At 43.8% G+C, this 26,400-nt stretch overlaps 1 protein-coding gene across 3 annotated transcripts in view; it reads right to left on the reverse strand.

Moving 5' to 3' along the window:
* The window catches only part of tsc1b (TSC complex subunit 1b), a 52,849-nt gene that overhangs the window by 14,418 nt on the left and 12,031 nt on the right, over window positions 1–26,400 (reverse strand). Inside the window, exons 1-15 of one of the 3 annotated variants that reach the window (XM_067969968.1) lie at window positions 25,787–25,874; window positions 25,288–25,401; window positions 24,421–24,524; window positions 22,593–22,745; window positions 21,368–21,512; window positions 20,236–20,390; window positions 18,114–18,187; window positions 15,270–15,448; window positions 14,654–14,763; window positions 14,426–14,558; window positions 12,788–12,900; window positions 12,170–12,254; window positions 11,355–11,459; window positions 7,197–7,797; window positions 6,293–6,340 (exon numbers count right to left, since the gene is read on the reverse strand). In XM_067969968.1, the coding sequence (XP_067826069.1) occupies window positions 6,293–6,340; window positions 7,197–7,797; window positions 11,355–11,459; window positions 12,170–12,254; window positions 12,788–12,900; window positions 14,426–14,558; window positions 14,654–14,763; window positions 15,270–15,448; window positions 18,114–18,187; window positions 20,236–20,390; window positions 21,368–21,512; window positions 22,593–22,718 (1,874 nt within the window). In that variant the 5' untranslated portion in view covers window positions 22,719–22,745; window positions 24,421–24,524; window positions 25,288–25,401; window positions 25,787–25,874. Of the gene's footprint in view, window positions 1–6,292; window positions 6,341–7,196; window positions 7,798–11,354; window positions 11,460–12,169; window positions 12,255–12,787; window positions 12,901–14,425; window positions 14,559–14,653; window positions 14,764–15,269; window positions 15,449–18,113; window positions 18,188–20,235; window positions 20,391–21,367; window positions 21,513–22,592; window positions 22,746–24,420; window positions 24,525–25,287; window positions 25,402–25,786; window positions 26,002–26,400 lie in introns of those variants that run through there. The other 2 variants (XM_067969966.1, XM_067969967.1) reach the window with 2 other exon arrangements.

Raw genomic sequence — 26,400 nt, forward strand, 5'->3', positions numbered from 1 at the left:
GGTTGGACAAGTTGGGCCTGTATACACTGGAGTTTAGAAGAATGAGAGCTGATCTTATTGAAACATAAGATCCTGAGGGAACTTGAAGGGATAGATGCTGAGAGGATGTTTCCCCTTGTGGGAGAGACTAGAAGTAGGGGACACAGTTTAAAAATAAGGGGTCTCCCATTTAAGACGGAGATGAGGAGAATTTTTTTCTGAGGGTCGTGGAACTCCCTTCCCCAGAGAGCAGTGGATGCAGGGTCACTGAATATTTTTAAGGCTGAGTTAGATAGATTCCTGATTAACAAGGGAGTCAAAGGTTATAGTCGGTAGATGGGAAAGTAGGGTTGAGGTCACAATCAGGTCAGCCATGATCTTATCAAATGGCAGAGCAGGCTTGACGGGCCAAATGGCCTACTTCTGCTCTTAATTCAAATGTTTGTTTGTTCAGAGGGTTGTAGGAGGTTACAGAGATAAGGAGGGGCGAGGCTATGGAGGGAAATCACAGACACCAATGAGAAACAGTGACTTATACACCAGTAGACAGCTTGAGGGTGGGGAGAAATGGTTGGATACATTTTTAAAATTAAACATTACAATCTACAGATCCAGATCAGAGATGAGATTTTGGTTAAAGGTTGTGCTGTACACAAGGTATGTCAGTGACAGGAAATAGCACTGGGTGCCCAAAGTAGAAAAGCATTCCCTCAGGTCAGGCATAGCATAGCTGAGATGCACAATAAAAATCTTCTCTGTCTGAGGATTATGCATTAACACCTTCCCCAACCGCAGAAGAGGGACTTCCAACTGCATCAGAGTGACATTCCCATTTCCCAAACCAGCCAACTATGTAAACTCACTTACAGGAAACAAATACAGCAAACACTGGGTGTACAATTAGGCAAGGGGAGAGCTTGAACTCCAAGAATGCAAGCTCTACCCTAACTGATCCTTCCCTTCCACCCATCAATTTAAGACTAACCAAGAATTCAGTGCCATTAAGTACAATATTAAAAAAGATATTTAAGATCAGATCTGCGATTGCAAATGCAATCATGGGATATAAAAATAAAAATCAGACTGCACAGATCCAGCTTCGATTTTGAGCACCCACTGAGAGGGGGTTAAAACCAATCATTGGCTCTTGTGCTTGTAGACTAGGCAGGGAACGGCAGGGAACAACAGGTCTCAACATAGGATTAACTATCAAAGTATCACTGCAATAACATGGCAAATAACAATAAGGTTCGATAGAGGGGAGGGAGCAGGCTCATGTGGAGCATAAGCACAGGCATAGACCAGTTAAGAACATAAGAAATAGGAGCAGCAGTAGGCCATACGGCCCCTCGAGCCTGCTCCACACTCAATAAGATCATGGCTGATCTTCGACCTCAACTCCACTTTCCCGCCCAAACCCCATATCCCTTGATTCCCTTAAGAGTCCAAAAATCTATCAATCTCAGCCTTGAATATATTCAATGACTGAGCATCCACAGCCCTCTGGGGTAGAGAATTCCAAAGATTCACAACCCTCTGAGTAAAGAAATTCCTTCACATCTTAGTCTTAAATGGCCGACTCCTTAGTTCTAGATTCTCCAGCCAGGGGAAACAGCCTCTCAGCATCTACCCTGTCAAGCCCCCACAGAATCTTATATGTTTCAATGAGATCACCTCTCATTCTTCTAAACTCCAGAGAGTATAGGCCCATTCTACTCAATCTCTCCTCATAGGACAATCCTCTCATCCCAGGAATTAATGTAGTGAACCTTTGTTGCGCAGCCTGTAAGGCAAGTATATCCTTCCTTAGGTACGAAGACCAAAACTACAGTACTCCAGGGGTGGTCTCCCCAAAGCCCTGTACAATTGCAACAAGATTTTCTTACTCTTATACGCCAACCCCCTTGCAATAAAGGCCAATATACTATTTACCTTCCTAATTGCCCGCTGTACCTGCATGTTAACTGTGTGTTTTGTGTACAAGGACATCCAAATCCCTCTGAACACCAATATTTAATAGCTTCTCACCATTTAAAAATTGTTTTTCTATTCTTCCTACCAAAGCGAATAACCTCACATTTCTCCACATTATACTCCATCTGCCACCTTCGTGCCCACTTAATCTGTCTATATCCCTTTGCAGACTGTGTCCTCCTCACAGCTTACCTTCTCACCTAGCTTTGTATCGTCAAACAACACGGTCCCTTTGTATAAGTCATTAATATAGATTGTAAATAGCTGAGGCCCAAGCACCGATCCTTGCGGCACCCCACTAGTTACAGCCTGCCAACTTGAGAATGACCCATTTATCCCTAGTGTTTTCTGCCCTTTAACCAATCCTCTATCCATGCTAATATATTACCCCCAACCCCATGAGCTCTTACCTTTTATGTGGCACCTTATTGAATGCCTTTTGAAAATCCAAATATACTACATCCACTGGTTCCCCTTTATCTACCCTGCTAGTTACATCCTCAAAAAACTAATAAATTTGTCAAACACGATTTCTCTTTCAAAAAACCATGTTGACTCTGCCTAAACATGGATTCTAGCATTTTCCCAACGACTGATGTCAGGCTAACTGGCCTGTAGTTCCCTGTTTTCTCTCTCCCTCCTTTCTTGAATAGCGGGGTTACATTTGCTACCTTCCAATCCACTGGTACCGTTCCAGAATCTAGAGAATTTCGGAAGATCATAACCAATGCATCCACTATCTCTGCAGCCACCTCTTTTAGAACCCTAGAATGTAGGCCATCAGGTCCAGGGGATTTGTCGGCTTTTAGTCCCATTAGTTTGTCCAGTACTTTTTCTCTAGTGATATTAATTGTTTTAAGTTCCTCACTCTCATTTACCCCTTGGTTCTCCACTATTTTTGGAATGCTTCGTGTGTCTTCTACTGTGAAGACAGATACAAAATATTTCTTTAACGCATCTGCCATTTCCTGATTCCCCATTATAATTTCTCCTGTCTCAGCCTCTAAGGGACCAAACATTTACTTTTGCTACTCTTTTTTACATACTTGTAGAAACCCTTACAATGCGTTTTTATATTTCTTGCTGGTTTACTTTTATATTCGATTTTCTCCCTTATCAATTTTTTGATCATCCCTTATTGGTTTCTAAAACTCTACCAATCCCCAGGCTTATTACTCTTCTTGGCAACATTATAGGCCTCTTTCAATCTAATACTCTCCTTAACTTCTTTAGCTAAGATCGCTCTTCCCATGGAGTTTTTATTTCTCAATATGTATTTCTTGAGAATATTGAAATATTTCTTTAAATGTTTGCCATTTTTCAACTGTCAACCCCTTTAATTTAATTTCCCAATCTACCTTTGACAACTCTCCCCTCATACCTATATAATTGGCTTTAAGTTTAAGACTCTAGTTTCTGACTTAAGTACGTTACTTTCAAACTCAATGTGACATTCTATCATATTATTATCGCTCTTCCCCAGAGGTTCTTTTACTGTGAGATTACTAATTAACCCTATCATTACATAATACAAGATCTAAAATAGTTTGTTCCCTGTTTGGTTCCATGACGTATTGCTCTAGGAAACCGTCTCAAATACATTCCGTGAACTTGTCTTCCAAACTACCTTTGCCAATTTAATTTGCCCGGTCTATATGCAGATTAAAGTCCCCCATGATTACTGCATTACCTTTGTTACGAGCTCCTATTATTTCATGAATTATACTCTGTCCAATGGTATAGCTACTATTAGAGGGCCTATAAACTACTCCCCCCATTGTTTTCTGCCCCTTGTGATTTCTTATTTCCACCCAGACCGATTCTACTTCCTGATCTTCCGAGCCGAGATCCTTTCTCACTATTGTCCTTATCTCATCCTTTATTATCAGGGCTACACTCCCTCCTTTTCCATTCTGTCTTTTCTAAATGTCATGTACCCTGGTTAGTTCCCAACCTTGGTCATTTTGCAACCACGTCTCTGTAATGGCTGTTAGATCAAACCCATTTATCTCCATTTGTGCAACTAATTCATCGATCTTGTTACGAATGCTCCGTGCATTCAGATAAAGAGCCTTTAATTTTGACTTTTTACCATTTTTTCCTGCTTTGACCTTACTTGTTGCACTATTATTGGTAAACTCTCTGTCCCTTCCTGCCACACTCTGTTTATCTTTACCCCAGTCACTACACTGTTCTATTGTCTTAACTTTTCACATTGGATTTCTAAATTTCCCCTCACCTGACCCTCCTTTCCCCCCACCACCTTTTTTAGTTTAAAGCCCTATCTATAGCCTGCCAACCGGAAAATGACCCGTTTACACCTAATCTCTCTTCTGTCTGTTATCTAATCCTCTTTCTATGCTAATATATTACCCCCAACCCCACAAGTTGGGCCGAATGGCCTATTTCTGTGCTGTACATTCTATGTAATCACTAGGACACGATCACATTCTATCGTGAGAATTGGTGAGCCTTTCCTTAAAGTGTTTTTTTTGGTGTAGTGTACAAGACTTAGTGGAAAAGTTTGATTAGCACTCACGCTAATATGGTGTTCAATTAATAGAGGGCACTTCAGAAACAGGAAGGTGGAAAATTACAACAGACCAGCCGTGGCCTGTCTGTATTGAGATGCTTCTCTGCCACTTTATTCCTGGCATTCTAATGCTAGAATACCAGGTCTGTGTCGTTAAGGTCCTCACAAGAATTGCAGAACAAGCAAATTTCCACTGAGCGCAAACTGGTAGAGATACTCCCAACTGGCACTAGCGCACTGGGTTAGGTGGGGAACATGTATAAAAAAAGCACTAGGTTCCATCCCGCAGCCCGTGCTAAGAAAGGTGCAAGTGGACATCAGAGAGAAAATAGAACTGGGCTTGGCCTGGAATGGCCTCTATGACCCCCAAACACAAAGGGGTCCACCAGAGGACGCCCAAGGTTCTTAGATTGCTATACTTGTTGACTTACTGGTATGCGATTTCTGTTGATGTACATTTAATTTAAAAAAAATTTAGTGCAAAGATAACACTATTTTCCTTTGGGTTAGTGTGACACAAAGTTTGGAAGCAAGGACTTTTGGTGGGGGTGGGGGGGAACCCCCAGAGCGAGTCAGTATTTGGAGGGAGATTCCACACATCAAAGTTTGAGAACCACTGCACGTGCAGCAGAAAATAAAAAATGCTCTAACATTAAAAGTTTATTGCACGGAGGCAGGGGATTGTGGTAGGGGCAGTAACTGGCCACAGTGCTAGGTACGAGGGAGAGAAATCTCTCTCCCCTCTCCCTCTCCCTCTCCCCCCTAGTCAAATAGCCTTGCCAGCACCCTGTCAAAGGTCACACTTTATGCAGTCCTCAGTAGGGTTTCCAGCTCTGGTTGGACACATGACCTCCCACCTCCAACCGCCCCACCCAGTCAAACAGCCTATTTCCCCCCTGACCCCATCTCCAATATTTTTATAAAGTAAGAAACTAAAGTGTTCAAAGAAAATGAAGAAAACTCAATTTTTTTTTTAAATTGATTTTTTTCACCAATTTTTGCTGTCCTAAAGATTAATCTTTAATTCCTGGCAGCTCCAGGGTAATCCTGGAGGTTGGCATCCCTGGTTCTTGGGCAAAGTACCAAGAGGGTGCCTGGCACTTGGGGGAGACCTTATGCTGAAGAGATGATTAATTCACGAGTGGCAGGGAGGAATTGGAGAGGGGAAAAGATCGCAACTAGAAAAGGTCCCACTGATCACATGCACATTCCTCCCTTCTAAAAAGCCAGTCAAGTTCTGAATCTCAGGAAGGATGTCAAGGCCTTTGAGCTGAGAAGCTTAAGGGGAGATTTAAGAGGTGTTCAAAATTATAAGGGGTTTGACAAGTAAATAAGGAGGTTCGGTAACCAGAGGACACAGGTTTAAGGTAATTGGCAAAAGAACCAGAAGGGGGAGATGAGAATTTTTTTGAAAAATCTCAACGAGTTGTTCTGATCTGGAATACGCTGCCTGAAAGGGTGGTGGAAGCAGATTCAATAGTAACTTTCAGAAAGGAATTGGATAAATACTTGAAAAGGGAAAAAACGTGCAGGGCTATGGAGAAAGGGTGGGGGAGTGGGAATAATTGGTTCGCTCTTTCAAAGAGCCGGCACAGGCAGGATGGGCCGAATGGCCACCTTCTGTGCAGTATGATTCCATACAAGGATATAGAAATTTAAAGAATCACTTGAAGTTGAGGCTCCCCGATGATCAGATAAATTAACCAGAGCAATCACCGAGTGAGTTAGAAACATTTCATGGATTCAGTTATCATTGGAGTTCAATTGGTGGTTATTGAATGGCATGACAGCAACTTAAACACTTACCTGACCATTTTTCGTTGGCTCAGAGACTCAGACTGCACAGGGTAAAGTCTAAAACAAACATGTCGGAGGCACTTCCATCAGTTACCTTTCCCATCCTGATATTTTTTTTTAAACAACCAAAACAGCTCCTGGTGGCAAAGTGTACCAGTTGGCCCACAGCAAAAACATTGCCCTGCCACCCAGACGGTCGTAGGCTTCAGTGTGAAGGCTGCCCAACACCCGAATCCATCAACCCTAGTTGGGAAAGCTGGCATCAAATAGGGGCTGGGCCAATGGCTGGAGTGCATGACGGCAATCTGTGCATTTTCTCAAAATAGAAATTTTTTTGAAGAGATGCTCACACAGAAACAAACCTCCTGCTATACCATGCACAAAAAAAAAGGCTGTACTTATAACACTCCCTAGCAAGGCCAAGTGGCAATCTGATCAGGTGGGGAGAAAGAAAAATATCTGAAAGAACAATTGAGAAACAGTTGGCTTTATCGGCAATGCAGGAAATATTTGTACATAATTCTATCCAAGATCAAAACGTTCTGAGTCTTCTTAAAGAAATAAAGACTTGCAGTTATAAAGCATCTTTCACAACTTCAAGACATCCCAAGGCACTTTACAGCCAATTAAGTACTTTAGAAGTGTAATGTAGGGAAGGCAGCAGCTAATTTGGACACAGTAAGCTTCCACAAATAACATGATAACGACCAGATCATTTGTTTTTAGTGATGTCCTGGCCAATATTTATCCTCAACCAACATCAGGGAGAATTCCCCTGCCCTTCTTCGAAGTGGCTGTGGGATCTTTTACGTCCACCTGAGGGGGCAGACAGGGCCTCAGTTTAACGTCTCATCCATAAGACGGCACCTCCGACAGTGCAGCACTGGAGTCCCACCTTTCCCCTCCAGCTTACCTGCTAAGTTCCTTCACATGTGCATCTCCTCCGTGCTGAATTAGCTTGTCCAGCACGTCGAGGGGCGAGATCGACGAACACGACACAGACGACGGACCCTCCAATTGCTCGCCTGCCACTTTTTGCAGCTCTGAGGTCTTCTGTTTGATGAATAGACTCGCCGTCTTGGGCAATGCCAATTCGAAAAGGTGTTCGTACGGGACGGGCTGTCCAAGTGGAGGGTGTCTCAGTGGTTGGACTTTAAACGGGGGGCTGGGTGTAAAATGTTCCAATGATGTCGGCCCTTCTTTGACTCCCTTCTGTTTAATTGGGCTTTCAGAACAGTTCTCACTTGGTTTCTCGATGGGCATGAACCCCTGTTTGGCAGGACACTGCTCTTGCCTGTGAGGGTCTGGTGCTTTGCCAGTGGTAGATGCCGCTTGCTGCTGCTCGGGCCACAGTCCCTGCTCACTGGCAGAAGAGTATGATTCCTGCTCACGTTTCAGCTGAGGGCCGGTGAGTGTTTCAGTCGTGTGTTGAAAGGGCGAGTCGAATCCTCCCCGAGTAACCAGGGACTGCAGGTCCATGGGTGTAATTTCAGAAAGTTCATCAGCAATAGCAGCTGTTAAGTGAAAAAACTTGGGTAAATATACATCCTCTAGATACAGTAAAACTCCTGGCACTGCTCTAATTATACTAATCCCTTTTCCCTCCATGGAGGAACATTTCCAGTCTAGGTCCCCACATCATTGACATGGAACAACTTGCACTTGTATAGCACCTTTATTACATAGTAAAACGTCCCAAGGTGCTTCACAGGAGCGTAATCAGACAAAATTTAATACCAAGCCACGAGATATTAGGACAGGTTGGTCAAAGAGGTAGGTTTTAAGAAGCGATTTAAGAGGAGGAGGGAGAGGTAGAGGGGTTCAGGGAGGAAATTCCAGATCTTAGGGCCTAGGCAGCTGAAGGCACGGCCACCAATGGTGGGGCAAAGGGAATCAGGGATTATAGTGAAATCGGGGATAGAAGAAAATATGGAGGTTTCTTGAACTCCTAAGAGGTGGGGATTGATTACCAGAGCCTCCTCCCCTCTGTTAGGCCCATCTCAGAGACGTCCCATGGAGGGTGCGGGGGAGGGAGGAAACTGAAGAAATCTCTATTTCACTACATTTTACAAGTTAGCCCAGATGAACTGCACCATTACAATGAACTTTTAATTCTGAAAAGCAATTGATTACCAATGATCATAAATTTTTTGAAGTTTGTGAATGTGAGCAATATCATGAAGGAATCAGAGAGAAATCAAAATCTTGGAATAAATGCATTTTTTTTGCCAAATTAATCATGAATTCAAGAGTCATTTCGCTGACTCGTGTCAACTTATGAGAGTAGAACCTTTGCTCTTACATAGAGACATAGAAAATAGGAGCAGACGACAATTCGGCCCTTCAAGCCTGCTCCGCCATTCAATATGATCATGGCTGATCCTCTATCTCAATACCATATTCCCACTCTCTCCCCATACCCCTTGATGCCTTTTGTGTCCAGAAATCTATCTAGCTCCTTCTTAAATATATTCAGTGACTTGGCCTCCACTGCCTTCTGTGGTAGAGAATTCCACAGGTTCACCACCCTCTGAGTGAAGAAATTTCTCCTCATCTCAGTCCTAAATGTCCTACCCCATATCCTGAGACTGTGACCTCTCGTTCTGGACTCCCCCAGCCAGGGGAAACATCCTCCCTGCATCCAGTCTGTCTAGCCCTGTCAGAATTTTATATGTTTCAATGAGATCGCCTCACATTCTTCTAAACTCGAATGAATACAGGCCGAGTCGACCCAATCTCTCCTCATATGACAGTCCTGCCATCCCAGGGATCAGTCTGGTGAACCTTCGCTGCACTCCCTCTATGGCAAGTATATCCTTTCTTAGGTAAGGAGACCAAAACTGCACACAATACTCTAGGTGTGGTCTCACCAAGGCCCTGTATAAATGCAGTAAGACATCCTTGCTCCTGTACTCAAATCCTCTTGCAATGAAGGCCAACATACCATTTTTGCCTTCCTAACTGCTTGCTGCACCTGCATGTTTGCTTTCAGTGACTGGTGTACAAGGACACCCAGGTCCCTTTGTACATCAACATTCCCCAATCTATCACCATTTAAATAATACTCTGCCTTTCTGTTTTTCCTTCCAAAGTGGATAACTTCACATTTATCCACATTATACTGCATCTGCCATGTATTTGCCCACTCACTCGACTTGTCTAAAATCGCCTTGAAGCCTCTTTGCATCCTCCTCACAACTCACGATTCCATCTAGTTTTGTGTCAGCAACTTGGAAATATCACATTTGGTTCCCTCATCCAAATCATTGATATATATTGTGAATAGCTGGGGCCCAAGCACCGATCCCTGCGGTATCCCACTAGTCATTGCCTGCTACCCGGAAAAAGACCCATTTATTCCTACTCTGTTTCCTGTCTGTTAACCAATTTTCAATCCATGCCAGTATATTACCACCAATCCCATGTTCTTTAATTTTGCACACTAACCTCTTATGTGGGACTTTATCAAAGGCCTTTTGAAAATCCAAATGAACCACATCCACTGGTTCTCCCTTATCTATTCAACCAGTTACATCCTCAAAAAACTCCAGTAGGTTTGTCAAACATGATTTCCCTTTCATAAATCTATGTGGACTTTGTCTAATCCATTTTGCATTTATCCAATAGCTGGAATTAGAAGCTGACGTTAATACCAGGATTGTCTGGAGAATTTGGAATATTATAGCACAGGACAGGCCATTCAGCCCATCAAGTCCGTGCCAGACTTTTTAAACCATGAGCCACCTAGAGCATTCCCACTCTTGCTCACTTGCCTTGCCCTTTAATATTGCTCTTTTTTCAAGCAACTAATTGCCTTTTTAAAAAATTTATAAACTGCTTCAACAAGTTTGTGGCAGAGAAGTCCACATTCTAACTGTCCTCTGTGTAAAGAATTTGTTTCTATCCTGCCCTTTAATTCTTGTGATCAATTTTATATCGGTTGAGCATTATTACTTGCATTTATACAAGTAAGGAAGAAAGAACTTACATTTATATAGAGACCTTCATGACCTCAGGACATCCCAAAACACTTCCCAACCATTGAATTACTTTTGAAGTGTAGCCACTTGTTGTACAGGGGGTAACACGAGATCTCTCAAAGGGCAAAAGAATTTTGGTGTTAAAAGAGGGAGGAATGTTGGCCAAGACTCTGGGAGAACTCACAGGACTTTCTTTATAATTAATGCTATGAGATCCTTTGCACCCAACTGAGCAAGCAAACATGACCTTTGTTTAAAGTCTCACCCAAAAGATGGCACCTCGACAATGCAGCCTAGATTTTGTGCTCGAGTCCTGGAGTGGAGCTTGAATCCACGACCTTCTGACTCCGAGGCTTGAGTGCCACCAACTGAGCCAAACAAGCGCCTACTTTGTATTGCCACCCTGCTCGTCTCCCAAAATCACTGGTCCTGCTTCTAGATACCAAATACAACATCCTGCACACTTCCACTGCTCCCTGCATCCTCACCGTGTTCAAAACAGGATTCACCACATTACTTCCTACTTTCTCCCCCCCCACCCACCCCCAAGATCTCAAGACTGTAAAACTTCTTACCTCCCTAACTTTACAGGATGTTAAAACCCAAGCTTATCACTACATCTTAATTTATTGAGTTTTTGTTCCTTTTTCCAATTTTGTTGGAGATAGTCATTCGCTTGGGTCTCAAAAAAGTTTTAAAATTGTGAAATGAAGAACGAGACTCTGAAGTCTATTGACAGAAGTTACAAATCTAGTGTTCCTGGTGATGGTCCCATCAGTATTAACCATCTAGGGTCTTGACAATTTGACAAGATCTTTGTCTGCCATTATGGAATATAAAGCCTACAGGGTTAACATCTCAAAAAGGACATTGCAACATTTGAACCGAGATGCTCATTATGACACATTTCCCCAGGAAGGCACTGATCCTTCTGTGTGGGAATAATTAGAACCAAATGCACTTAGAACCAAATCACAATCATAGATTAGGGGGGTGGAGAAAAAGATCCTGGTCTTTCATTATCCCTGTGTTCAATGGATTTCAACACCCTTGCTTACCATTTACTACAGTTGGTGCTGTACAAGACATACCTTCTTCATTCTCCTTCTCTGTTCCATCCTCCTGTAGATGCAACCCCTTTATAACCTCTGACAGCTCTTTCATAGATACTGTTTTGACGTTCTCACTCTCCAACCCTGAATATACAGGATGCAGAAAAAGTAAAGAAATCTGCAGCAGGTAACATGGAAATAATACCAAAACAGATTTGCCGATTCCAACACAGTGTTATTTGACAACACACTATAATGATTTGTGCAATGAATAGGTGAATAATTCTAGCCCATGAGGGTGTGATGATGGAGTAGTGACAACGGAAAATTGAACACGCTAAGGCCCTTTTCTCTAGAAAAGGCTGAGGGGTGACCTGATAGAGGTCTTTAACATAATGAAAGGGTTCGATAGGGCAGACGTAGAGAAGATGTTTCCACCCATGGGGAATACAAAACTAGGGGTCGTAAATGTAAGAGTCATTAATAAATCCAAAAGGAGAAACTTCTTTACCTAGAGTGTGGAACTTGCTACCACAAGGAGTAGTCGAGGCAGATAGCATAGATGCATTTAAGGGGAAGCTAGATAAATGAGGGAGAAATTAATAGAAGGATATACTGATAGGGTGAGATGAAGAGGGGTGGGAGGAGGTTTGTGTGGAGCATAAACACTGGCATAGACCAGTTGGGCTGAATGGCCTGTTTCTGTGTTGTAGATTCTACAGAATAACGAAGTTTTGGGGCAATTTTTTTTTCTACCTAGTGAATCGATTCATCTACATGTTTGGAATATACATGTAGAGGGGGCTCAGGACTGCAATAGTAATAATATGGAGAAAGCGTGCAGCTCCACTCACCACATGGGCTGTCAGCTGCTCCCTTATCACCACTTGTCACATGTTGCTGTCTAATTAATAGCTTTCCACTCTCCAGTTTACCATCCTGCAACAAAAATTAAAAGACGACTAGATAATATTACAGCACTATGGCCTTGAAGGAACCTTATACCAATAGCTGTTAGGAGTACAGGGGGTCGGTTAAGAACAAGGACGGCTGACTAGGTTGTAGTTAATGCACGCAACGTGACTAGACAAAGAGCTGCAAGCCAATTAAACCACAGTTAAATGGTATGAAGTCACTAAAGGCCAAAGAATCACGTGGGAAGATAAGGTCCTTAACGCAGCACTGGAGACCGTGCTCTGCGTATCTACATCAGTAAAACCAGCACCTCTGAAAACGGCTCATTAAGATAGGAAGATATAAACCACCACAAGCAATCAAGTGAAACCAATGGTGATTCCGATTCTCACAGTTGCCCAGATTAGTGGATGTGCCAACAAGGTCAGAGTGCTCCCGACTGTGAATGAACGAGAGAGAGGGGGAGAGGGAGAGGGAAATCTACAAAAGCAGTAATGACAATTATTGCACATCAATAAATTTACACCATTAAACATCATCCATCCAGCGAGTTTTACCTTCCTTGGCAGTGCTGCTGCTGTCGGGAACGAACTGTGCATCAACTCATCTGCGGGACATGGTGGGGGAGGGGAGACGGTGGATGTTTCAGTAGACGTTCCTTTTCCACTTACTGTAAAAAGGGAGCCAAAAATCAACAAATAGCTCTTCCAATCGCCTTGGTTCCCCACTGCCAACAAAATGTGCAATCTGTGTTCTGAAGTGAACCCACAACTTCTGGAAGTGAACAACCGCAGGTCAGAAGTTCAATGTGACTAACCTGCTCACACCCAAAACAGCTTAAACTTGTTTTTCCCCATTACATACACTGACTGACTGACCTGCTGTATATTTCCAGCGAGGCCTGTTTTTATTTCATGTTTTTAGTATTTGCAGTTTCCTTTGTCACCCTGCCTCCTGGCAGTTGGGCCGAGTACGCTGCCCTGAGGAATTCCTGGGCTGAGAGGAACAGCCTCCAATGACCAGAACCATTACATAAGATAAGAACATAAATAGGAGCAGGAGTAGGCCATACGGCCCCTCGAGCCTATGCTACCATTCAATAAGATGGCTGATCTTCTACCTCAACTCCATTTTCCCGCCCTATCCCCATATCCCTTGGTGTCCAAATATCCACTGATCTCAGTCTTGAATATAGTCAATGACTCAGCATCAACAGCCCTCTGGGGGAAAGAGAATTCCAAAGATTCACAACCCTCAGTGAAGAAATTCCTCCTCTCAGTCCTAAATGGCCCACTCCTTATCCTGAGACTATGCCCCCTAGTTCTAGATTCTCCAGTCAGGGGAAACAGCCTCTCAGCATCTTAGATGTTTCAATGAGATCACTTCTCATTCTTCTAAACTCCATAGAGTATAGGCCCATTCTACTCAATCTCTCCTCATAGGACAACCCTCTCATCCCATGAATCAATCTAATGAACCTTCGTTGCACTGCCTCCAAGGCAAGTATATTCTCTCTTAGGTAAGGATACCAAAACTGTGCAGTACTCCAGGTGTGGTCTTACCACAGCCCTATATAATTGCAGCAAGCCTTCCCTTACTCTTATACCCCAAACCCCTTGCAATAAAGGCTAACATACCATTTGCCTTCCCAATTGCTTGCGGTACCTGCATGTTAACCATCGTCACTTGTGGCTGAGGGAGGGTATACAGCACGTGCCCACAATCCCAATGCCAATGACCACCCAAGTCACTAATAAGAGACATCAATATCCATAGAGAGAATTCCCTTCTAGATTTACATTAGATATTAGATTTGTTATTGTGCCCTGTTGTCACCAGGCTCAATATATTGGTTAAGTGAAGCCAATGCACTTGAATGTGATGCTCTTAATTCTTCATGTTAAGTTTTTCCCATCACCAGTGACAGACTCACTAACACCAGTTCAACACAATCCAAACTAGGGGAGGGTTAACCTATAATTGCAATGGCGGATGTTTTTCCAGAGTTCAATGTGGATACAGTATGAAAATATCACAAACACACTTCAAAAAGCATTGTGACAACACTGATTATATCAAGTTAAATGGAGCAGTTCCCTTTTGAAGGGTTTTCCACTGTATATTACACATGTACGGCCCAGGTGACAGCAACAGCCCTTACAGGTGCACAATTAAGCTGGCCGTGGTATACATACCAGGTGTACTGTGAACCCTACTATGTAGGCAAGAGGCACTCTGGGATATTTCAAATAGGCTCGTTGGAGATAGCCCTCGAGAAGAGGGAGGTGTCGCCAGTCCACAGGCTGAAGATGGGCTCCAGAGCAGGTCCTAAAAAGGAGACACAAATTCACGACACTGAACTTCAAAATCATTTGAACTATATCTTTCCTTCCTTGCCCCGCGGAAACGCGGACTGGACTTGCCTGGAGCCCGTCTGCAGGGAGCCGTTGTGAGGTTGGCGGTGTTTTGTACCGGGATCCTGGGAGACTGGAGAATGGGACTCTGGGGTGGTAAGTTGCAGAAGATCCACTACCTGCGATAAAGTGAAAGGGCAAGACAGTTAAACTTACTAAAGCTTTTCGTACAGAAATGCAAACCAATTAAAAGCTGCAGTAAACTGTCCTCCAAGAACAATACAAACTTCTTTGACGTTTTAATGATCACAGGGTGATTTGATAAGAGGTGTTTAAAATTATGAAGGACAGATTTGTTTGTTTGAGGGTCTCAAATCAGATTAAATGCAAGAGATTTAGGATAGAGAGCAGGAGAAAGTTTCTTTAACAAAGTTGTGAGGTTGTGGAATGCAGTACTGGAATTAGTGATTGAAGCAGAGAATGTGTCAACATTTAAGAACAGGTTAGATAAGGGGTTGAAGGTAAGGGAGAATAAAGTGATATGGGTACAAGGTGGGCACACAGGATTAGGACTAGTGCTCGTGTGGAGGATAAACACCAACACAGACTGGATGGGCCAAATGGCCTGTTTACTTTGTAATTTCTGTACAAATTTTTGTAATTGAAGATTGGATTCCTTTCTTACCAAAGCTGCTCTGAGAATCAGAGAAGGGGCTGGAGCTGTGGTCGGTCTGCTTGTGCTGGGTATGTGTGGAGAAGTGTTTAGGCATGACCGTGTAACCCTCCTCACAAGAAGCCTCCTTCGGGTCCAGGGAAATTTTGGCACATTCTATGACAATGTCGTGAGTTTCAAATCGCCTCCACCTGTGCAACGGAGCAGGAAACAGAACCATTAGCCACTGTCAATCACCTCATTTCATTCAGTACCACTCGGGGGGAAAAAAATATCATTCCAGGGCGGGTCTAACCCCGGTCAGTTGCTGTAGGAGTCAGATGTCAGTTACTCTCTCCAGTGCCTAAGACAAGACACACAAACGTGTCTGCTCAGCGACAGCTCCTGTGCAGGTTGCAGCCCATAGAGTTTAAAAAAGCAATTGCTAGATTATGGCAGATTTCAGATCTGTATCACAAGCAGCTTGCCAGATATTTACATTATGTAGAAGCTAGAGCACAGAAACAGGCCATTTGGCCCAACTGGTCTGTGCTTGTGTTTATACTCCACACAAGCTCCCACTCGAACTACCTCTTCCCACCGTGTCCCTATACCCCTCTTTTTCCCTTCTCACTCATGTGCATTAAGCCTCCCCTTAAACACATCAATGCTATCTGCTTGAACCACTCCATGCGGCAGCAAGTTCCAAATTCTCATCATTCACTAGAAATTCCATCTAAATTCTTTATTTGATCTGTTAGTGACTATCTTATATTTATGCCCCCTTGCTCTGCACTCAACCACAAGCGGAAACTACTTTTCCACATCCAACGTATCAAACCCCTTCATAATTTTAAATACTTCTATCAGGTCTCCTCTCAGTCTTCTTTTTCTAGAGAAAAGAGCCCCAGCCTGCTCAATCTCTCCTGACAGTTGCATCCTCTCAGTTCTGGTAACATCCTTGTAAATCTTTTCTGCACTTTCTCCAGTGCTTCAATATGCTGTCCGTAGTGAGAACAAATATACCAGGTGCCAAATGCAGGAACCTCGGGACTCGTTAACAAACATACATACACAGTCCAAGTGGATAAGTGATAGCAGCAGGTGTTAAAAAGCCCAGTGTTCCAGCAGTCTAGGCCCGGTTCCAACTATACATTAAAGAGAAATTGCACTTTTCACACACTAAAAATGATAGGTGAAAAGAATCTAGATCTCCACCTCTTCCCTTCACCTCCCACCTCCAGGAAGGTGAAAACTCGTATGGAGTTTGAATATGACAAACATCAAGCATCCAGTAATTAACCCAAGTGGCTATTGTTCATAAGTGGGTCTCATGAGATATTGGTGGGCTATCCAACTGCAGAGGGCATCACACCATCACCTGATCTTGTCCCCAGCTGACCAGAATTAACTCCCTTACCTTTTTTTTTTAAAACCTCTATTTGTTGATTTTTAAAGTATTTTTGTTTAAGACAGCACTGTATTTATGCACATTGGACTCAATCTCCCACTCTGACAAGCCAGTCTCGGTCACATTGCTGTGAAGTGGCAAAGAGTGGGTTCAGATGGAGAAAAGCAGATAAGGAAAGACAAACTTTTGCATATCGCATATTGGCCAGCCATTAGCAGTAGCATAAAATGGTTCTGGTTAGGAGGAGCACGCCCTCGATCAGTTGTGCCAAGTACTGATAACTAGGGCAAGCAATTTCTTATTCCTCAGATGAACACAAACTGGCATTGTCTCTGCTCTGGCACTTTATGGAGCTCTGCAAATCTCACTACACACAGTGAGTGAAAAAATTCATGGGTTTGTTTGCAGGATGTGGCAATGGAATAAATCAACTGATATCAGATCATTAAAGGCACTGATTGTGGTTAAGAGTGACAGAGTAGAAGTAATACATCCAACCAGAGAAAAATGGATACAACCAGGATTCAAGTTACGTTATCCACCAAAGATAATTCAGTTTCCCAGCGTTGATGGGCTCAGAACCACTTCTCTCCTCGGAGGCACCAGCGTATATTGTAGGTGTCAGCCGGGGCTCAGTGGGTATCATGCACGCCCCTGAATCAGAGGGTCGTGGGTTCAAGTTCCACTCCAGAGGTTGGAGCACAAAATCTAGGCTGACACTCCCATTCCAGTACTGAGGGAGTGCTGCATTGTCAGGGCTACCGTCTTTCGGATAAGACGTTAAACCGAGGCCCAGTCAGCCCTCTCAGGTGGACGCAAAAGATCCCATTGCACTATTCCAAGAGTAGGGGAGTTCTCTCCGGTGTTCTGGGCCACTATTTATCCCTCAGTCAATACCTAAAAACAGATGATCTGGTCATTATCACATTGCTGTTTGTGGGACCTTGCTGTGCGCAAAATTGGCTGCCATCTTACCTACATTACAACAGTGACTACACTTCAAAAGTACTTCATTGTCTGCACAGCGCTTTGGGATGTCCTGAGGTCATGAAAAGGTGCTATATCAATACAAATCTTTCATTTTCTTTCAAACACATGGAGGGGGGAAAAGAGAAAAAGAAATGGATGTTACAGCTCCACTCGCTGATAACTTCGATAACTGAGCATCGCCAGCATTGATCATAACTTAAACATACACATAATCAATCTATCCAAAGACAGTCAAAATTTGGCTGCGACACCAGGCTAACATCCACAAAAAATTAAACTAAGCTGCAAGAAAAGGACACGAGTAATTCAACTCCAAAAAGGTTAAATTACCCAGATGAAAAAAATTAAACATTCAAACTCATTTTAAAGCTATCGTATCGTCCCATATCAGCTTAAATGCACCTTGGAGAGTCTTAAAGTGAGAGAGTGGCAAACAGAAAGATTCTAAACAAACATTCACCCAAGACATCACTTACTTAATGGGATCCAGTTCGTGGTCCTTGGTTCCAGTCACTAGCTCGGGGTGGATTCGCACGTGTTCCAGCATCGGCTGCAACAGAGTCCAACCAGAGTCATTAGGAATGCAGTAAGTTTATAATCAGTGCAACTGAGAACCTGTTGCTGTTCGTGGGTCATGCAAGGGCTCGGGGGAAAAGCCAAACCAGTCACTGACACCCCTAGCCCCCCACACTTCCAACAAAGTTAACTGAGCTTTTTTTGGGGGTTGGTGGGGGGGGGGGGGATTTGCAGGAAGCAGAGGCTCCACAAGAGAAGTTCCAATTTCCGAGACCTCCGTGCAGATAGTCGGCCAGGTTTTGTGTGCCTTTTTTCCTTCTGTTCATTTTTAAATATCCACAGGGGTAGATCTATCTGATGAATAGATGAAAGGCCATTGTACAGCCGTTGTCAATGTAAAACTTGACCAAGTTACGTCCCTGACGTGCAAAGACCAAGCTTTCGGAAGCTTACTTTTAAAAAGGTAAAGGGAGAAACACAGGCTTTCTACAGGGATCACTGATTTCAGATACTACTCCATTGAGAGGAGACTCAGTATCAACCCAGCAGGCTACAAAAGCACGAGAAGCCCTGACTACATTATCCTGTCCTCACAGGCACTACCATCAAACAGCACCGAACACAGCTTCTTAATCTTCACCCGCCTTTCGTATTGGATTCTGTGTCAGCCCCTTCCAACCAAAAGGTCAGATGATCTGTCACAAGCTGGATAATGGGAGAGGCAGCTTAACTATCAAAAGCACTTCTAAGACTCCCTCTCTTTCCCCACCCCGACACAGAATTCGAGCTTCCCTGAGAATTTAATAAACCTTCATGACCAAACCTAAACTAGTTTGCAACGAGACAATTGAAGGACTTAGCACAATCTGTGCAAAATATACAACTCTTATTTATGAACTCTCAGATTAACTTGAATGATGCTTTACATCTCAATTTTCAATAATGGAAAGAAAACAGGTAAATGTATCTAACGCATTCAACCGTGCATTTAATAGTTTAAATAGTCACTCATATTTACAATAATTAGTAATTACATTCATTCTAGTTTTTGTTTTGTCATTTGTACCTAATCATTGTCCACTCAACAGAAATTGTTTCCTCCATCCAAATCTCTTCCCTCCTCTCCTGAAGTGCTGGCCCATTCTGGGGTGCAGATCCACAGTGCACTGGCTGCCCTCTCATGCCTCACCCAACAGGTCACTCGTGTGACAGCCTAAAATGCGTGCGTGCCAGCAGGCTACTCCCTCATGAAGAGCATCACAGCTGAGCCTGCCCCATCCTACCTCTAAACTCCACCAGCCCTACAACCATCCCACTCCCAAACTCTCCATTCCTGACTCTGACCTTTTGTGCAGCTCCCCTCCCTTCTCCCCACCATGGATGGCCAATTTTTCAGCCGTCCTTACCCAGTCTGGGCCTATACGTGACACCAGTCCCACACCGATATGATTGACTCTTAACTGCCCTCTGAAGTGACCTAGCAAGCCGTGCAGTTGTATCGAAACCACTTGCAGCGGATCAAGCAGGCGGCCCACCCCCACCTTCTCAGGGTAACTAGGGATGGGCAATAAATGCAGTGAGAATTAATTAAAAAACGGCACCTTCCTAGCAAGAGGAAGAGCTCAAAACCAGCTCATTCAGGTGGACGTAAAAGATCCCATTGCCCTTTTCAAAGAGCACTGGAGTGCACCCGGTGTACTGGCCAACAATCATCCCTCAACACCTAAAACAGATGATCTGGTCATTTATTTCTTTGCTGTCTGTGGGACCTTGCTGTGACCGAATTGGCTGCTGCATTTCCTACATTACAACAGTGACTACAGTTCAAAAGTACTTCATTGGTTATAAAGCACTTTGGGATGAGGTGGTGAAAGGCTCAGTATAAATGAGAGTTCTTTCTTTCATTCATCTGCAGCTCGAGTGGTCCTGGACTGTACAGGAGCTTTGGCGTTCCGTTGCACGTTGGGAAAGTGCCTTGATCTGCTCGACATCTCACTATGACCAAGACAGACATACTGTTCGTTAACCAATGCTACAAGCTCCTGCATCCTCAAAAAAATATGAATCTGCCTCGGATCTTACCTTTACCACCTCCTCAAAAGTCTCCACGTTTTCCTTCAAACTGTAGTGGGAGCGGAGGTAGGACACAAAGTTACATGGGTACATCCCATAGAGACGGTGAAATAATGCATAAACACTGGCGTGTAGGTGGATCAGATACACTTCTGGCACTTGGCCTATCAGTGATGGAGAATAGAAAACATTATATACTGACGGGTTAGGGCAGCCCTTAAAAGTGTTATTGAATACAGAGCACAAAAAGAAAAACATCCTCCATTAAATTTTAAAATCGACAGTGTAAAAATCCATTTTTAAAATATCACCAAATTAGACAGAAGCCAGAACTGTCAATTTTTCCTGATAATTCTGTTCATTAAATCATTTTAGGCACAGTTTCCTAACTCACTCATAGCCAATTTGATTAAAACCAATTCTTGGAGTACATGGGCTGGTGCGTGGTTAGTCACATGGGTCAGGATCTGCTGCTTCCACACCCAACAACCCATCATTATCCACCCATTAAAATAATTTTACTACGTTAAATGCAAGATGTTGTCAAAATCAATGTACAGAAAACCCACGTTCTCATGAACGATCATCGACCCGAATAGTTAACTCTGTTTCTCTCTCCACAGATGCTGCCTGACCTGCTGAGTGTTTCCAGCATTTTACTGTTTTTATTTCAGGTTTCCAGCAGCCGCAGTATTTTGCTTTTGTTACAGAAAACAATGGACGGGCGAGCATAGAATTGGAACATCCAAGCTATAGATTCTAAGACAATATCTACAGTTCACAGACTTCCCATGAAGGACAGGTAAAGCAAGGGTCACAGGCAGGATAAAGCTTCAACTGTGCCCAATCTTCTCCGCTCTGTTTAACTGCCCATGGCACCTCCTACGCCAACAATCCTTACACTCAGATTGCCAGCTTCTATGACTCCCACCTGTTAGGAACGGAGTTGAAAATGCCAAAACGCGAGTTTGTCTAAATACCCTTTCAGGCAACAGAAAGATTCTCCTCAAAGCGGCAGTCTTGGTTTCAAAGCCAAATCCTCAAAAAGTTGAGAGGAAAGCCTGTAACCCGCCAACACACCCAGCCTCCTTTACGCAGAACGGGAGTAAGCTTGATACCCCTTGGTGCTCCATCGCCATACCTGGGTTTCGTAGGTTCCAGGCAGCCAATCGACCAAAGATTTCAAAGAAATCGAGGAGATATTGCTTCCCAGCTTGCGGGATCATTGGCAGGAGGATGATTAACACGAGGACGCCAGTAGTGAGGACAACAACGTCAGTCTCTGTCTGCAGAGAGAAAATAAACAGCCGCAAGTCAACAGAGATAGACCCTTAAATTGAAAGGAACATACAGCAAAACATGGCGATTATACGTGCGACTCCAGTGCCCTTGATCTCAGTCCGGGAGACAGTGAGCAGGAGCCCACAGGGAAGGGGATTCCTCATGTGTACCTTCTAGCATTTGGTGTCAGAAAACATCAGCTGATGCCTGGCAATAGGTAAGCTGCAAAAAGTGCCTGGGGTGAGGGGAAAAGAAGAGGGAGTACCACCCTTCAGTTAAAAGGAGCACTCTACTGAAGCAGAGAATCACTTCTTTGAATTCCTGGCATTAAACTGAAGCCCCGTCTGCCCTCAGGTGGATGCAAACGATCTCACAGCACTAGTCAAAGAACAGGGCAGCTCCCCCATCACTAAAAACAGACTATCTGGACATTATCACATTGCTGTTGGTGGGATCTTGCTGTGCATAAATTGGCTTTCGCGTTTCCTACATTACAGCAATGACGACACTTCAAAAGTACTTCATTGGCTGTAAAGGGCTTTGGGGTTGTCCTAAGCTTGTGAAAGGCACGATATAAATGCAAGTCTTTTTTCTTTCAAACCCCAGCATGGACCAAAGCTTTTGGGGGTGGGAAATGTAATGGAGGTAAGCGAGGGGAAGAGTCGCCAAGACCACTCTCACATCTTTTAGAGTCACTGGAGGAAAGCTTTTATCCGACTACTGCATTCTGCTTGGAAGAGCACCATTTTAGATCAAAAGGGGATTTGGGCTAGGAGAGTAGGGAAGGCGAGAGAGGAGAGGAAATGGGGAAGGAAAGAAATATGAAGACATTTATATTCAAATAATTGCCTTATTAAGACAAACAAATCTTCAGAGGAACCATACAGAATTAATATTAAAGTCACTCATCAAGTCCACAACGATAATTTGAGGCTATCCGTGTTTACTCGAGCACCAACGGTTGCTAACAAACTTCAGACAGTAACCCATTCCCAAACCCCAAAGCACATTTAGGCGCAAACGTTAAGTGTCACAGACGCACTCGGAAAGGAAAAAGGAAGGAAAAAAAAGAGAAAATAAATAACCTTCAGACACTTGAGCAGTGAAACCAGCAAAGGTGCACGAAAGAGTTTATGAATCCAAGTTGGCTCTCGTCGGATGACATGGCCCAGTAAGGTCACAGCAGATAGTCGGGTGGCTGCTTTACCCATGCACTCGTTCAGTCGGTCCAAAAGATGCTGAAAAATACAAAAACAAACTTTCAACAGGATCACAGCAAAACAGATTCCTGGAGTCCCCACCTACCCGAGCTAGAAATCACCCACTCAGAGACAATGTACCCCCCACAGGCCCATCTTTGGCCAGATGAATGGGTAATTGGCATCTTTTCCAGCCCTGGATGCTGATACTAACCATACCATACCATAGGGATTATGTGACTGGATTAGTAATCAGGACAGGAGTTCAAATCCCACCATGGGCAGTTTGAATTCAATTTTTTTTTTTTTTTTAAAGATTTTTATTTCCAGAATTGTTTATCGGGAAAAGTAACCATGAAGCTGTCGGATTGTCGCAAAAAGCCAATTGGTTCACTAAAGTCCTTTAGGGGAAGGAAACCTGCCGTCCTTACCCTGTCTGGGCCTATATGTGACTCCAGTCCCACATCAATGCCCTCTGGAGTGGCCTAGCAAACTCATCAGTTGTATCACCACCTTAAGTGCAACTAGGGGATGGCCAATAAATGCCAGCCTTGCCCAGTGATGCCCACACTGAGAATTTAAAAAGTGCTGATCCCAGTGCTAAAGCACAAATAAACTTCCAGACACAAAAGACATGTTGGTCTGGTTGTAACTGGAGCGGGGGGGCCGCAACGTGACACAAAATGGCAAGACTCTGCGTGCTGTTAGTGAATAGGCGGCACACACTCCTCACCAGGAGAGAAATTTTTAGCTTCAAGTAATAAATGGGGCTCCCCATAGCTCAACTGGTAAGTACACTGCCTAGTGTGGAACTGAGCCTTGGTCTCTGGTCTGGGCCAGGCAGAGGGACTGCAGGGTCACTACAAGTTACCTCCGTGCCCCCGGATATTGGGGGGAGAAAACAGCCAGGTGCCCTGCTTCCGACTGCTATCCAATGTCTCAAACCAAGCAGCCTGCTGACACACTGTTTAGTCAAATGAAAAATGGCCAATTAGGTGAAGTACAACAGGCAACCAATGGCCACACAGACTGGGCCCTAGCACAATTCACTGCCCTAAGGGAAGAAAACTGGGAGAGGACACTGCAGGTGCCCTCAAAGCACTGCTCCACTGTGAATGGACAGTATTCACAAGCAGAAATTCCAACAATTCACCCACACTGAAAGCACAATAAAACGACTAGCCAGTCACTTCCAGTAGTCTCCAATCCCAAGTTCAAATTGCAGTCCTTAGTTTATGACCTGGGGCAGCTGTGGAAGTGTTAGAAAGGGGACATTTATTAAAAAAAAGCAGGGTGGGGGAATATTCACAGGGTGATTCTTAGCATTTAAAATCAGGACTGTTCACTCCCTTTGTAAAGTGAAGCAGGGTGATTCGTATGCTTGTACATTAGATTTAAGACAGACCTGCCTGACACACGATGTCCTGAGCAACATCCCCTACACATCATCTTGACAGTCTTGCCGGCTTCCCTCATTTGGTTAAAAGGAAACCAGTTGAAGTCTTTTTCGCTCAATTTTTCTTTTGTTTGGTATCCTTATAAATAAGTGGATAAGCCAACATTCTGGCTGACCTTTCTCAAGTTAAGCGATTCAGAGCTGCATTTATCTGATTACCGTCAAACTCTCTGATACGGCTGCATGGGTTTAAACCCCCCCCCCATTAAAATGAAACACCATGTCTTGGAAGTTTACCGTACTGCTGATCCTGCTTACCTTGTCATGGGGCTCCTGTACAGCCGAAAGAATGTGCACAGCTAGCAGAGAATTATTTTCCAAGTAATAATCCACCAATGAGTTCAGCAGCAAAGGGCCACGGTCTGCAGACAAATAACATCAACAATTAGCAGACGCGTACAAGGAGCTTTTACTCGAGAGCAAGTGTTCTCAGTAACCTAACGGCACTTCAACATACTACACAGGGTGGGTTGGATAAGGGGATTGTGCCCATGATTCCCCACATGAAAGATTATGCTAAACCTTTATAAAATCACTGCTTAGGCCTCAACTGGAGTATTGTGTCCCAATTCTGGGCACCACACCTTAGGAAGGATGTCAAGGCCTTGGACAGGGTGCAGGGGAGATTTACTACAATGGTTCCATGGATGAGGGACTTCAGTTACGTGGAGAGACTGGAGAAGCCGGGATTTGTTCTTTTTAGAACAGAGAAAGTTACGGGGAGATTTGACAGAGGTATTAAAAATAATAAGGGTTTTGATAGAGTAAATAACAAGAAACTTCCTATTGGCAGGAGGGTCAGTAACCAGAGGACACAGGTTTAAGATAATTGGCAAAAGAACCAGAGGGGAGATAAGGAGAATTTTTTTTTTTTTTTAAACACAGCAAGTTATGATGATCTGAAATGCACTGCCTGAAAGGGCGGTGGAAGCAGATTCAATAGTAACTTTCAAAAGGATAAATACTTGAAAAGGAAAAAATTTGAAAGGTTATGGGAAAAGAGCAGGCGAGCGGGACTAATCGGATAAGTCTTTCGAAGAGCCAGTACAGGCACGATGGGCTGAATGGCCTCCTTCTATCCTGCAAGACTATGATTCTAAGACAAGTTCTAGATCTAAGGCTCACCACTGAACAGAGGCCAGTCGCATCCACCTGGGGCCACTCTTGTGGGCCTCTCGGGAGCCAACTCAAGACAGCGAACCCTCTAACTCTTGGCTAGTGAGCAGACGTTGAAAAAGACTGCAAAATATAAAAAGAGTTTAAGATGTCCATTTCCAGGGTGGGAATATTTAAACTGCAAGACAGAAACTAGAGTGTCAACTGCAACGAGTCTAGAAGAACGAACGGAATTAACGCAATCAGTGAAGGCTCTCAGATTAATCGCTGGTGACTCAGAGCACTGTCGAAACCCAGATATCATCAGGACTGTTTAACCAAAAGGTACACTTAAAGAAAATTACTTTTAAAAAAACAAAAAGCTTCAAACGTCAGAAATTAAACAAAAACCAGAAGATGCTGGGAATACACTTCATGTCAGTCAGTATTTGCATTAAAAAAAATTCTGGTAGAACCACCTACGTCAGAACAGAAGACAAAGTTAAGCAAGTTCCCTTGAAAGTCCCACCTGAGCGGAGGTTGTCCACGACAATCACTTTCACTTCCTCGAGGACCTGCAGGTCCGTGGATTCCAGCAGCGGAACCAGGTCGCTAACGTTCACCGGCTGCGTCATGCTGTGCGAGCTTCACGTGGCCTGTCTCCTCAGCTCAAACCCGGACAGCAGCGTCAGTCCACGCCAGTGCCAAACCGACCCAACCCGACCACTGACTAGCAGGGCAGCACTGTAAAACACAAAACAAGAACCCATCATTACATGGAATTTACAGCACAGAAACAGGCAATGTGGCCCAACAGGTCTATGCCAGTGTTTATGCTCCACATGAGCCACTTCCCACCCCCCTTCATCTCACCCTATCAGCATATCCTTCTATTCCTTTCTCCCTCATGTACTTATCTAGCTTCCCCTTAAAGGCATCTATACTATTCACCTCAACCACTCCTTGTGGTAGCGAGTTCCACATTCTCACCACTCTCTGGGCAAAGAAGTTTCTCCTGAATTCCCTATTGGATTTATTGGTGACTATCTTATATTTATGGCCCCCTAGGTCATTGTTATCAGTTACCATCTCCACACATGCAAATCATTCAAGTGCAAAATTAGTAAGGCAACCGGTCATTTA

This window comes from Heptranchias perlo, chromosome 31, assembly GCF_035084215.1.
Source record: "Heptranchias perlo isolate sHepPer1 chromosome 31, sHepPer1.hap1, whole genome shotgun sequence".
Taxonomy (NCBI): domain Eukaryota; kingdom Metazoa; phylum Chordata; class Chondrichthyes; order Hexanchiformes; family Hexanchidae; genus Heptranchias; species Heptranchias perlo.